The sequence below is a fragment of the Moschus berezovskii genome, chromosome 8 (genome assembly GCF_049115385.1).
Source record: "Moschus berezovskii isolate FMDL1 chromosome 8, NW_MosBer_1.0, whole genome shotgun sequence".
Lineage (NCBI taxonomy): Eukaryota > Metazoa > Chordata > Mammalia > Artiodactyla > Moschidae > Moschus > Moschus berezovskii.
Window position 1 is genome coordinate 100,005,827 of NC_142467.1, and position 15,220 is coordinate 100,021,046.

Below are 15,220 nucleotides of genomic sequence, written 5' to 3' on the forward strand. Positions count from 1 at the left end.
TGTATGTTCCCATGCTACTCTTTCCGGTCATCCCATCCTCTCCTGCCCAGCCTATGTCCACAGGTCTGTTCTCTATGTCTGCATCTCCATTGCTGCCCTGCAAGTAGGTTCATCAGTACCATCTCTCTAGATTCCATGTATACATGTATGCATTTTTGAAGTTCTGGTTTTGCAAGAACCTTTTTTAGGGTCTATTGTATCACATTTTGTAGGATTGGTCTTATCAAGGATCAAGGGATTCAGGGGCTAAACAACTCTAAACCCTTCTAATCTCTCCCTACCATAGAGTTCCTATTACATGAATATCTACCATATGTCAAATTGATTTTTTTAATTGTAAAATACACACCACATGAAACTTACATCTGAACCATTTTTAAGTGTATAGTTCAGTCGTTGTTTAGTTGATAAGTCATTTCTGACTCTTTTGCAACCCCATGGACCGCAGCCCACCAGGTTCATTTACCCATGGGATTTCCTAGGCAAGAATACTGGATGGGGTTGCCATTTCCTTCTCCAGGGGATCTTCCCAAACCAGGGGTTGAACCTGCATCTCCTGCATTGGCAGGTGGATTCTTAACCGCTCAGCCACCAGGGAAGCCCATATAGCTCAGTGCTGTTACATATATTTACATTGCTGTGCAACCAAGCTCCAGAACTCACAAAACTGATATTATGCCCATTAAACATTAAACAACAGCTCCTCATTTCCATCTACCCCTAAATGTTGACAACCACCATTCTATTTTTTGTCTCTATGAACTTGACGACTCTGGGTACCTCATAGAAGTGTACATTCTACAGTATGTTTGCGTGTGTGTGACTGGCTTAATTCATTTAACATAATGTTCTCAAGGTCCATCTGTGCTGCAGCCTTCTTTTTTAAGGCCAAATAACATCCCACTGTATGGATGAACCACATTTTAAAATCCATTCAGTAGGACTTGGGTTTTCACTTGGGTTTGTCCTATTCCCTGACTTCATGGAGGTTACCATCTGGAGGGAATAGGGACAAATAACATATGCTCACATAGAAGATAACCAGGGTTGTGATTCGACAAGCATGGGATATTGTGGAAAACTGAATGGAACCTGACCCAGTCTGGGAGACTTCTTGGAGGAGGAGGATGAAATATGTAAGTGGCAACCTGAGGATGATCAGGAAATTACATAAGTAAAGAAAGAAGGGGAGAAACTTACAGGCAGAAGTGACTGCATGTGCAAAGACCCTAGGGTGAGGGAGTATGAGAAGGTGAAGAAACTAAGAATGGTTCAATAAGGCTGGAACACAGGAAGTGAGGTTTATGTGGTGACCACAGGTAAAGAAGTGCCAAGTGGACTGCATCTCCCAAAGGTCAACCTCTTCTTCTGCAGGTCTGTGAAGAATGGTGCCAAGACAGGTGTGAACATCCTCTGCACCTATCGGCAGTCCCCCAGTGGCCCTGGTCTGCTGGCCAAGCAGGTGTTCCATGAGCTGAGCAGACAGACCCATGGCATCACCCGGCTGGGTCCCTATTCTCTGGACAAGGACAGTCTCTACCTCAATGGTGAGTGGTTCTCAGCCCACCTCACTGGATCCACACCCTAACTCCAGAAGAATCTCTATTAGCTAGTCAGTTCTCTAGGGGAAACCTTGAGGCATACTCAGGTGTAAATCTTGACTCCACACTGAACTCACACAGCCCCCCTGCAAAGCTGGTCCTTGATCAAACCCATTTTATAGACAAAGAAGGTTCTGAAAGATTATGTAATTTGCCTAAGTGGGTGAGTGGCAGAGTCAGGGTACAAGACTGTTTTCAGGATCCAACATTGTGCTCCATTCTATGCATTTAACTCATAGAAGAATCTTTCTAGGGACTTCCCTGGTGGTCCAGTTGTTAAGACTCCATGTTTCCAATGCAGGGGCATGGGTTCCATCCCTGGTCAGGGAACCAAGATTCCACATGCTGAAGGGCATGGCCAAAAAAAAAAATTTTTCTAGGGGAGACTTAGGGAAAGAATAGCTCATATTTGTCTCCATTCCCCACTTCTCACTTTCTTTTTTAATACACCATGCTTCAGTTCAGTTCAGTTCAGTTGCTCAGTCGTTGTCTGACTCTTTGCGAACCCATGAATCACAGCATGCCAGGCCTCCCTGTCCATCACCAACTCCCGGAGTACACTCAAACTCATGGCCATCGAGTCGGTGATGCCATCCAGCCATCTCATTCTCTGTCGTCCCCGTCTCCTCCCACCCCCAATCCCTCCCAGCATCAGACTCTTTTCCATTGAGTCAACTCGTCGCATGAGGTGGCCAAAGTATTGGAGTTTCAGCTTTAACATCAGTCCTTCCAATGAACACCCAGGATTGATCTCCTTTAGAATGGACTGGTTGGATCTCCTGAAGGGACTCTCAAGAGTCTTCTCCAGCACCACAGATCAAAAGCATCAATTCTTCGGTGATCAGCTTTCTTCACAGTCCAACTCTCACATCCATACATGACCATGGGAAAAACCATAGCCATGCTTAAGTAAGGTCAATTCCAGGAATACAAAGATGGTCCAACATATACAAATCAATCAACACATACCAACAAAGGAAGGATAGAAATCACATGATCAGTTCATGATCACAGATGCAGAAAAGGCACTCAACAAAATTCACTGCCCATTCACAACTGAAGCCTCCATCAAAGGTGGTACAGAGGGAACACATCCCAAGACAACAAACCCAGCTTTGACTAACCCATAGCCAACATCACACTCAATGGTGAAGAGCTGAAAGCCCTTCCCTCAATACCAGAAACAAGGCAAGGATGCCCACCCTTACCACCTGTACCCAACATAGCATTGGAATTCCTGGCCACAGCAATCAGACAAGAAAAAGAAACAGCACACAAACCAGCAAGGAAGAAGCAAAACCATCACTACTCACAAATGACACAGCATCTAATACTAAATGCGGGGAGACTTTAATACCTCACTCACACCTATGGATAGATCAACTAAACAGAAAATTAACAAGGAAACACAAAAGTTAAACAATACAATAGACCAGTTAGATCTAATAGATATCTATAGGACATTTCACCCCAAAACAATGAATTTCACCTTCTTCTCAAGTACACACGGAACCTTCTCCAGGATAGATCACATCCTGGGTCATAAATCTAGCCTTGGTAAATTCAAAAAAATTGAAATCATTCCAAGCATCTTTTCTGACCACAATGCAGTAAGACTAGATCTCAATTACAGGAGAAAAACTATTAAAAATTCCAACATATGGAGGCTGAACAACACACTGCTGAATAACGAACAAATCATTGAAGAAATCAAAAGAGAAATCAAAATATGCATAGAAATGAATGAAAATGAAAACACAACAACCCAAAACATGTGGGACACTGTAAAAGCAGTGCTAAGGGGAAGGTTCATAGCAATACAGGCATACCTCAAGAAACAAGAAAAAAGTCAACTAAATAACCTAACTCTACACCTAAAGCAACTAGAAAAGGAAGAAATGAAGAACCCTAGGGTCAGTAGAAGGAAAGAGATCTTAAAAATTAGGGCAGAAATAAATACAAAAGAAACAAAAGAGACCATAGCAAAAATCAACAAAGCCAAAAGCTGGTTCTTTGAGAGGGTAAATAAAATTGACAAACCACTAGCCAGACTCATCAAGAAACAAGGGGAGAAAAACCAAATCAATAAAATTAGAAATGAAAAGGGAGAGATCACAACCGACAACACAGAAATACAAAGGATCATAAGAGACTATTATCAGCAATTATATGCCAATAAAATGGACAACTTGTATGAAATGGAAAAATTCTTAGAAAAGTATAACTTTCCAAAACTGAACCAGGAAGATATAGAAAATCTTAACAGACCCATCACAAGCATGGAAATTGAAACTGTAAACAGAAATCTTCCAGCAAACAAAAGCCCAGGTCCAGACGGCTTCACAGCTGAATTCTACCAAAAATTTAGAGAAGAGCTAACACCTATCCTACTCAAACTCTTCCAGAAAATTGCAGAGGAAGGTAAACTTCCTAACTCATTCTATGAGGCCACCATCACCCTAATCCCAAAACCTGACAAAGATGCCACATAAAAAATAGAACTTCAGGCCAATATCACTGATGAACATAGATGCAAAAATCTTTAACAAAATTCTAGCAATCAGAATCCAACAACACATTAAAAAGATCATACATCATGACCAAGTGGGCTTTATCCCAGGGATGCAAGGATTCTTCAATATCCTCAAATCAATCAATGTAATACACCACATTAACAAATTGAGAAATAAAAACCATATGATTATCTCAATAGATGCAGAGAAAGCCTTTGACAAAATTCAATATCCATTTATGATCAAAACCCTCCAGAAGGCAGGAATAGAAGGAACATTCCTCAACATAATAAAAGCTATATATGACAAACCCACAGCAAACATTATCCTCAATGGTGAAAAATTGAAATTGTCTTGTTCCTAAAGTCAGGAACAAGACAAGGGTGCCCACTCTCACCACTACTATTCAACATAGTTTTGGAAGTTTTGGCCACAACAGTCAGAGCAGAAAAAGACATAAAAGGAATACAAATTGGAAAAGAAGAAGTAAAACTCTCACTGTTTGCAGATGACATGATCCTCTACACAGAAAACCCTAGAGACTCTACCAGAAAATTACTAGAGCTAATCAATGAATATAGTAAAGTTGCAGGATATAAAATCAACACACAGAAATCCCTTGCATTCCTATACACTAATAATGAGAAAATCGAAAGAGAAATTAAGGAAACAATTCCATTCACCATTGCAATGAAAATAAAATACTTAGGAATATATCTACCTAAAGAAACAAAAGACCTATATATAGAAAACGATAAAACATTGGTGAAAGAAATCAGAGAGGACACCAATAGATGGAGAAATATACCATGTTCATGGATTGGAAGAATAAATATTGTGAAAATGAATATATTACCCAAAGTAATTTATAAGTTCAAGGCAATCCCTATCAAGCTACCAACGGTATTTTTCACAGAGCTAGAACAAATAATTTCACAATTTGTATGGAAATACAAAAAACCTTGCATAGTCAAAGCAATCTTGAGAAAGAAGAATGGAACTGGGGGAATCAACCTGCCAGACTTCAGGTTCTACTACAAAGCCACAGTCATCAAAACAGTATGGTACTGGCATTAGACAGAAATATAGATCAATAGAACAAAATAGACAGCCCAGAGATAAATCCATGCACCTATGGACACCTTATCTTTGACAAGGGTGGCAAGAATATTCAATGGAGAAAAGACAATCTCTTTAACAAGTGGTGCTGGGAATACTGGCCAACCACTTGTAAAAGAATGAAACTAGAACACTCCCTAACACCATACACAAAAATTAACTCAAAATGGATTAAAGATCTAAATGTAAGACCAGAAACTATAAAACTCCTAGAGGAGAACATAGGCAAAACACTCTCCGACATAAATCACAGCAGGATCCTCCATGACCCACCTCCCAGAATATTGGAAATAAAAGCAAAAATAAACAAATGGGAACTAATTAAAATTAAAAGCTTCTGCACAGCAAAGGAAACTATAAGCAAGGTGAAAAGACAGCCTTCAGAATGGGAGAAAATAATAGCAAATGAAGAAACTGATAAAGGATTAATCTCAAAAATATACAAGCAACTACTGCAGTTCAATTCCAGAAAAATAAACGACCCAATCAAAAAATGGGCCAAAGAACTAAACAGACATTTCTCCAAAGAAGACATACAGATGGTTAATAAACACATGAAAAGATGCTCAACATCACTAATTATCAGAGAAATGCAAATTAAAATCACAATGAGGTACCATTTCACACCAGTCAGAATGGCTGCTATCCAAAAGTCTACAAGCAATAAATGCTAGAGAGGATGTGGAGAAAAGGTAACCCTCTTATACTGTTGGTGGGAATGCAAACTAGTACAACCACTATGGAGAACAGTGTGGAATTCCTTAAAAAACTGGAAATAGAACTGCCATATGACCCAGCAATCCCACTCCTGGGCATACACACCGAGGAAACCAGAACTGAAAGAGACACATGTACTCCAGTGTTCATTGCAGCACTGTTTACTATAGCCAGGACATGGAATCAACCTAGATGTCCATCTGCAGATGAATGGATAAGAAAGCTGTGGTACATTTACACAATGGAGTACTACTCAGCAATTAAAAAGAATACATTTGAATTAGTTCTAATGAGATGGATGAAACTGGAGCCTATTATACAGAGTGAAGTAAGCCAGAAAGAAAAACACCAATACAGTATATTAACACATATATATGGAATATAGCAAGAGGATAACGATAACCCTGTATACGAGACAGCAGGAGAGACACGGATGTGTGGAGCATCTTTCGGACTCTGTGGGAGAGGGCGAGGGTGGGATAATTTGGGAGAATTGATTGAAACATGTATATTATCATATGTGAAATGAATCTGACGTGGCTGGGGGCTCCCCACCTCAACGCTCTGTGGATTTAAGAGGCCGTTCCTTCCGGAAGTGTATAAATTAGCCTGGGATAGAACCTGCACGCTGAATTTACTAATTAAGAAACGAGAAACCAGAACTATAAAGGTGGCATAGAAATACAAGAATCTATTCTTAAGTAAACTTTTAAAACTTTGAACAGAGTTACATATTTTACCATCTGCTATAAACTGGTATATATAATTTAACCAGAACCAAAAGAAAATTAGTATTGTGTGAATTCTGAAGCACTTTCAACATGTTGTAGGAATAATGTGGACTTTCTTGAGTTTTACACACTCATAAGTAAATGGTCTGTATCTCGTGCCTTTGTTGGCTTTCTGTGAGCTGTAGTTTCTGGGAAGTGAGCAGCTCTCATTCCTGTAACTCTTGTAATCCAGTCATTCGTGTGCCTCCTTCATGAGGATTCAGTACAGCTGTGGTGCTGTTATCCATCTGATAGGAACTCTAACTCAGTATAAAGCCCCAAAGGTCTGTTACTTATTTTTATTTTATATTGTACTATATTTTATTTACAGTGTTGTGTTTGTTTCAGGTGTATATCAAAGTGATACAGTCATATATATATATATATGAATTAACAAAAGCAGTTCCCGTCTTTTGGTGGGGTGCTCATGGTTTATAACATAAATGGTATTATTTTGAGAGAGGGATAACTTAGGTATGGCATTGGGGTTTTTTTTTCTTTTTGCAGCTTGAGGCAGTTGTAAAATAATGTGGCTTTTTACAACTGTGTATTCTATAGTGTTTTTCATTTGGTGAAATTTTAACTGTTAATGTTTTTGGCATTGTGCTTTATACCATTTATTAAATAAAAATTTTTAAAAAGATTAAAAAATAATACTAAATTCTACATCAGTTTGGTGTAATTTTTTTAAGTCATTGACTTCCTTTATTTCTTCCTTTTATTTAGTGATTTAAACTGCCATCATTTTATTTAAATGTGCAATTGGAATGATTAAAAATTTTTGCTTATTTTTTTTATATATACATATGTCTACTGAAACTCCAATACTTTGGCCACGTCATGCAACGAGTTGACTCACTGGAAAAGAGTCTGATGCTAGGAGGGATTGGGGGTGGGAGGAGACGGGGATGACAGAGAATGAGATGGCTGGATGGCATCACTGACTCGATGGCCATGAGTTTGAGTGAACTCCGGGAGTTGGTGATGGACAGGGAGGCCTGGTGTGCTGTGATTCATGGTGTCGCAAAGAGTCGGACACGACTGAGCGACTGAACTAAACTGAACTGAATGTCTACTTTTTAAAAAATTCTTTTCCCATATAGACCATTCCAGAGTATTGAGTAGAGTTTCCTGTGTCCCACTCCTCACTTTTGACCAGGATGGGCCTCTCTCTTGGATGGGGCCTCTAGCCATGAAGGAAGGCAGGCACTCTGAACATCTAGGAGGTCCAAGCTTCAGACACACTGGGAATGATCCTCAAATCCAGAAAGTAACAGCATTTGAAAGGGTGACCCTTAAGGGGGTCCCTGATGGTCAGTGCACAGCTGTGATGAAGTTGACTGAAATTATACTCTGGTTCCCTTGTCTGTCCCCAGCCTGGGAATAGAGTTTAACAACTCACACTTTCTCATCACCATTGCCCCATCAGGTAGGCAGGGAGACATCCTGGTCCTTTATGATGCCCATTTTATTCTTTTCTCTTTGGCCATACTGTGCAGTATGTGGGATCTTGGTTCCCCAACCAGGAATCAAATCTGCACCCCCTGTATTGGAAGCATGGAGTCTTAACCACTGGACCATCAGGGAAGTCCCACAATTAATTTCTAATCCAAAGGTCAGGAAAGCCTTAGTTGTGGAGATGACATTTGAGTCTGATCCTAGAAGCTGCACAGACACTCACCTGGTACAGAGGGAGTGGCATCCAGAAAGGAATCCCACGTGGACAAAGGCAGGGATATCTGGGCTTGTTCCTCCACCTCCCCTTAATGTGTGGCTTTTTTGCTTCCAGGTTATAATGAACGTGGTCCAGATGAGCCTCCTACAAGTAGGTATCTTTTCATCCACTGTCCATTTCAGCCTCCAGTGGTCTTGAGCCTAACTTTTCTTCTCTCTGACAAAGGGAGCTTGCCTCAAACTCAGGTTGCATCTCCTGAGTGTGAACAAGGTGTCAGTGGGAGAAAGGATGTTGAGTCCTTGGTATCTTTTTGGTACCCACAGCCATGATATTGGCTTTCCGAATTTTCCACACCCTTCTGGGTTAGAGAAAGAAATTTGAATGAGCATTCCCTACAGTAATAAGGGTTGAGGTCATATAATGACCTTGTAGTCTCTGCTTCCTGATAACAAAATCTTTTATAGGAGAGGCAGAAGGGGTCATTGTGTCCAGGTGCAAGCTCTAGTGGCTACTCAGCAGTTTGGCCATATTTGTCCATTCATGCTTGTAATGATCACTTTACCTATCTTTCCACCAATCCTTTCTTCCATCCTCCCAGTTATACCTGCTCTCAGACCTCTTCCTCCCTTCCCCCTTCCCTCCCTTTCTTCCTTCCATCCATCCATCTATCCATTCATCCATCCAACCATCCTTCTGCCTATACACCTGTTTTTCCTTCTTTCCTTCTGCACTTCCATCTATCTCTCAACTTTTCTTCCTTGTGTTTATCCTTCCTTCCTTCTCTTTGACCCTCCTTTTGTCCATTCTTCTTCTGATCCATCCAGGTATGCCATCTGTCTGTCCATATTTCTGCCCTTCCATCTGTCTGTCCTCTTTGTTCAGTCTCTCTCTTGTTTACCCACTCTCTTGGGTTCATTTCATTCACAGGTTTGTTCATCCCTCTACTTACGCAATGATTCCTTTGCTCTCACTCATTAATGGTAAACCTATGAATGGTTGTCCTTGGACAACCACTTATACAGCCCAGTTGAGCCTGGGGGGCTTCTCCAAGTCTGGGGGTGGGCTCTGTTCCTCCCTAATACTTCCCCTTTCCACAGCTCCTGCACCAGCTACCACATTCCTTCCTACTTCACCATCACCTGTGCAACCAGAATCAACAGGTATCGGGGGCCCCTTTTCCTTCCCAAGAGAAGCTCTCCAGCCCCACACATCCACCGGCCAATTGTAACATAGGAGCAGGGAGGCCAGGGTCTGCAGTTCTGGCTTTAGGGCAATATAATCTCAATATAATATAATATCAAAGATTATGCCAACAATTCAATCTGATGCTGGCCCTCATGGAGCCCCCACTCTTGTGAGACTAACAGACTATTATAATTTGTGTCTTGGGGAAAGGCATCTGGCACCATTTAGAAGGGAAAGACTTTCTGGAGAAACTTTCATATGACCCAAGTCTTTAAGTAAAAGTAAGAGCCATCCAGGCAAATAAGGAATGAGAAGTTTTCCTGGCTGGTGGAATTCCATGAGCAAAAATGTCAGTGGTCAAAAACAGCATAGCATATAGGGAGAACTGAGTGGAATTTGGTTTGCATGAGGTTTAAAGCTTAACCTGGAGTAGATGGATCCCTTAGTTGCTCAGTCGTGTCTGACTCTTTGTGACCCCGTGGACTGTAGCCCACCAGGCTCCTCTGTTCATGGAATTCTCCAGGCAAGAATACTGGAGTGGGTAGCTGTCCCTTCTCCAGGGGTTATTCCAGTCTCAAGGACTGAACCTGGGTTTCCTACATTGCAGGCAGATTCTTTACTGTCCGAGCCACTAGGGAAATCCTTGTGTAGATGAAGTAAATGGACACATTAAGCTAAAAGGTTGGCAAGAACCAGATTAAGAAGGACTTTGAGTGCCAGATCGAAAGAGTTGAACTTAGTGCTGAAGGCCATAGGGAGCCACAAGTGGTCCTAGAACAGTGGTGACAATAGTCAAGGTTTTTATTTTAGAAAATTTCTTCTAGTGTTCGGTATAGAGAATATCCTTTAGTAAGGGCATCCAGTGAGGCTGCTGGGGTGTCAGACCAGGTCAGAGAAGATAAGACCTGAGCTGTGACAGGGATGCAGAGCAGGGATGTATGTAAGAACTGTTCTGCAAGTACAACTGGTATTAACTGGAGATGAGGGAGGAGGAGCTGAACAGATATCACTGGTTTTGACTTGGTGGGTGACAGTGCTACTGGAGGACAACCAATTACAATGAATATGGAACTCTGATGTGGTTCCAGGCCAGCTCTCAGTGATAACCATCTATCCCACTGTCTTATTGCAGCTATGGGATACAACCTGAAGACCCTCACACTTAACTTCACCATCTCCAACCTTCCATACTCATCAGACATGAGCGATGGCGCCGCCATGTTCAACTCCACCAAGATGATCCTGCACCGCCTGGTGAGGTGCTGGTCCCAGAAACCACTGGTGGGATCACTCCCATGTATCCTCTGCCCCAGTGCCTGTCCTTTCTGCTCATCATCTTTCTCCTACCTCCCCAGCTCGGATCCTTGTTCCAGAAGAGCAGCCTGGGCCCCTTCTACTCAGGTTGCAGACTGATCTCCCTCAAGTAAGACCTTTTCCTGAATATTTGCCAGTAAAGACCACTTTTGGGGTCCACCCCTTTCTCAGTCTTCCCACTGACCTCTCATTTGCTTCTCCCTCTTCTTGGCCCCACATCAGGAGGTTTCAAGACCTCTCTCTTGAGTTCCCACCTCTCTCTCCCTAGATCTGAGAAGGCTGGTGCAACCACCAGTGTGGATGTTGTCTGCACCTACCACCCTGACCCCATGGGCCACAGGCTGGACGTAGAGAAGCTTTACTGGGAGCTGAGCCAACTGACCCATGGTGTCACCCAGCTGGGCTTCTATACTCTGGTCAAGGACAGCCTCTTCATCAATGGTGAGTGTTTATGCTAAACTTGGATTAACAATGATCACTACTTGTCCCTGTTCTATTTCCTCTTGAACAAGTCAGCCCAAGTTCTATTTGGGGAACACTTTCCAAACCTCCATGGGATTGGTCTTTCTTGTCAGTTCAGGAAAATAGCAAGAAACTCTTTGACCAAATGAATGTCAATGAATTTTCATTCAAAACCAAAATGTGTAACACATGGGATCTCTTGGGACTGAAGTTCAATGCAAGGTTCTTCCATGGCAGTGGTTCTTACCTGGGGGTGATTTCTGCCCCACTGAGAGATACTTAGCAGTGTCTGGAAACATTTTTGATTATCACAGCAGCTCCTGGCATCTAGTGGATAAAGGCCAAGAATGTAACCAATATCTTTCAATGCACAGGAGACCCTCACCACCAAGAATTTATAGCCTCAAATTTCAGTAGTTCTGAGGATGAGAAACCCCGCTGAACATGGTCCCATTGTTCCTAGCTGAGCACCAGGCCAACACTTATCACATGCGTGCGTGCTCAGTTGATTCAGTCATGTCCAGCTCTTTGTGACCCCATGGACTGTAGCCTGCCAGGCTCCTCCGTCCATGGGATTCTCCTGGCAAGAATACTGGAGTGCCCTCCTCCAGCAGATCTTCCCGTCTCAGGGATTGAACCCAGGGCACTCTTATGCATTGGCAGGCGGGTTCTTTGACTAGCACCACCTGGGAAGCCCAACAATTATTACACTTCACAGCAATTATTTAATGGTCCAACTCTACAGAATTAGTGTTTGTTTAACATGGCACTGGATCCTGTTCTTAATATGTTGGTACATTGTAATACCCAACGAATGAGTGAACAAATGAAAGTTGAGTATCTCAGCCCTAATATTTGGGGATCCATTGCAATTCACATTCATTCATTCAACAAACTCATATGCATGACTATTCTGTACCAAGCCATTTTCTTGGCATGGAGATAGAATACACAAGTTCTATTCCTGAAAAAGTCATAATCAAGGGAATTAAAGATTACTTAGGGACACAAGTAAAGTAAGTCAGAAGACAAAGGCAAATACCATGTGATATAACTTATATGTGAAATCTAAAATAGTACACAAATGAAACTATCTATGAAACAGAAACAGACTCACAGAGAACAGACTTGTGGTTGCCAAGTGGGAGGAGAATGGGGGAGAGATCCAGTGGGAGTTTGGTTAGTAGATGCAAACTATCGTACATAGAATGGGTGAACAACAAGGTCCTAGTATATACCACAGGGAACTATATTCAATATCCTGGGATAAACCATAATGGAAAAGAATATGAAAGATATATATATAACTGAATTACTGTACTGTACAGTAGAAATTGGGCTTCCCTGGTGGCTCAGAAGTAAAGAATTTGTCTGCAATGTGGGAGGCCTGGGTTCGATCCCTGGGTCAGGAAGATCCTCTGGAGGAGGGCATGGCAACCCGGTATTCTTGCCTGGAGAATCTCATGGACAGAGGAGCCTGGTGGGCTACAGTTCACAGGGTTGCAAAAAGTCAGACACAACTGAGGTGACTGAGCACGCATGCATGCACAGTAGAAGTTAACACAATATTGTAAATCAACTACACTTCAATAAAATAAACTTTAAAAATACCACTTGGGGACACAGAAAAGGCAGAGACACTATTATTAACAGGGTGCCATGGGAGTGCAGAGGCATGGCAAGTCAAGGAGTACTTCCTGGAAGAAGATATTATGTGCCTGAAACTATACTAGGCACTGGACATGACAAGAACAAGACAGATGAGTGCTTGCTCTTATTGAGATCCATCTCAATGGGCTCCTGAAGTAGGAATAGGAGTTTTCCTGGAAAAGAGGAGGGTGGAAGAGCATTCCAGGAAGCAGGAACTGCATAAGCTCAAGCAGAAAAGCTCAGTTCTGGAGATTTCTTATAAAATTCCAGTTTTCCTCCTCTACGGGGTGACTTTCCATTCAAGAGCCCCTAAAGTCTCCAACACATGGACCTGATTTTGATTATGATGGTAGGTAGGGTGTCACCTGGGCCACCATGTCTCTGTGCTAAAAACTGAGTCTTTGTCTGTCTTTTCTTCCTCTCTGTGACTCCAGGCTATGCACCCCAGAGTTTATCTATCCAGAGGGAATACCAGCTAAATTTCCACATCATCAACTGGAATCTCAGCAACCCAGACCCCACGTCATCAGAGAACATCGCCCTGATGTGGGACATCAATGACAAGGTGGGGGTCTTTCTCACCCCTCCCATCTCTCCTTACCCTGAGTGCCCCTCTCATTCCTCAGTCTGACATGCATATATTTTTCTAAGCTATTCCCCTTCCATTTTTATTATTATTATCATATTTTATTTTTGGTTGTGCTAGGTCTTCACTGCTGCACTCGGGCTTTCTCTAGTTGTGGCAAGCGGGAGTTACTCCTTGTCGTGGTGCACGGGCTTTTCATTGCGGTGGCTTCTCTTGTTGTGGAGCACAGTCTGTCAGTGTACCGGCTTCAGTAGCTGTGGCTCCTGGGCTCCAGAGCACGGGTTCAGTAGTTGTGGCATAGTCTTAGCTGCTCTGCAGCATGTGGAATCTTCCCTAACCGGGGATCGAATCCATATCCCTTGCATTAGCAGGTGAATTCTTATCCACTGTACCACCAGAGGAGTCCTGCCCTGCATCTATTAAGTGATTGTTTCAACTCTTCCCTTTACCTACATGTTTTAGGTTATTTCAGATTCCAGAGTTTGTACCCTAGCTGCCTCCCCACTTTTCAGATGGGAAAATTGAGGCTCAGAAAAGGGAACATTGTGCCTAAGGGCACACAGTGGAGTTAAGGGCAGACCCAGGATCAGAACTCTCGTCTCCCTTGCTTCAAGACTTATGTTTGTTCCTCTCTGGCTCCAGTGGCCCCCTCCAGCCCCAGAAGACCTCCATCTCACCCAGCCTCCCTCCCCTTTATTCTAGGTCACCAAAGTCTACAGAAACAGCCAACTACAAGACGTATTCCTCTACTGCCTGGTCACCAACTTGACGTAAGTTGAGGCGACTGGAAGCATTGGCTGAGATGGCAGCTCAAGGCTCTGAACACTGGCTGGCACATTCCTTGGACTGGAAGTCATTGACATGGTGCCCATTCTTCCCCACATCCCTGACAGCTAATCTTACCATCTCCTTCCATAGGTCTTTGGGGTACAGGAAAAGGGTTACCCTCATGGATTCACCATCTCCCTGCACCCACCTCCTTCTTGGGAAATACAACTTTCCGCTAATAGTAACCTAATAATATTTACCATGGCCAGGCTTCCTGTTGAGTACTTTCATGCATGATCATCTCATTTCATTTTCATAACATTCTCGCGTGAGAGATGCAATACGTGCATCCCCCATGTTCACATGGGAAAACTGAGGCACAGAAGTTGGGTTTGAATCCACATCTCTGAAGAATGAGTAGAGGCCTAGAACATCTATACTAGAGAGAGGGAGGATCGTGGGACATGCTGCTGACTTTGAATGTTAGTAATTTCAGTTCCTTTGCCTTTAACACGGGGATAATTATAAAAATAGGTTTCCCTGGTGGCTCAGGGTAAAGAATCCATCTGCCAATGCAGGAGACAGGGGCTCTGGGTCAGGAAGAGCCCCTGGAGAAGGAAATGGCAACCCACTCCAGTATTCTTGCCTGGAATATCCCACAAAGGAGCCTATTGGGCTGCAGTCCATGGGGTCATGAAGAGTTGGACAGGACTTAGTGATTAAACAACAGATTGTAATTATAGCTTCTACCAGAGTGATAGGGAAGGAGTGTGGAAGTCACTTCTTAGAGGTCCACAATAGACATTCATTATTGTTAGTGTTATTGCTTCTCTTCCTAACTCCTAGAAGCTTTTCCCTTT

General features: G+C 42.6%; 1 protein-coding gene across 1 annotated transcript in view; it reads left to right on the forward strand.

The window, feature by feature from the left end:
• The window catches only part of MUC16 (mucin 16, cell surface associated), a 122,554-nt gene that overhangs the window by 94,759 nt on the left and 12,575 nt on the right, over positions 1-15,220 (forward strand). Inside the window, exons 39-46 of the mRNA XM_088839034.1 lie at positions 1,375-1,547; positions 8,510-8,545; positions 9,493-9,555; positions 10,713-10,834; positions 10,936-11,003; positions 11,163-11,335; positions 13,441-13,571; positions 14,295-14,362. Coding sequence (XP_088695160.1) covers positions 1,375-1,547; positions 8,510-8,545; positions 9,493-9,555; positions 10,713-10,834; positions 10,936-11,003; positions 11,163-11,335; positions 13,441-13,571; positions 14,295-14,362 — 834 coding nt within the window. The remainder of the gene's footprint in view (positions 1-1,374; positions 1,548-8,509; positions 8,546-9,492; positions 9,556-10,712; positions 10,835-10,935; positions 11,004-11,162; positions 11,336-13,440; positions 13,572-14,294; positions 14,363-15,220) is intronic.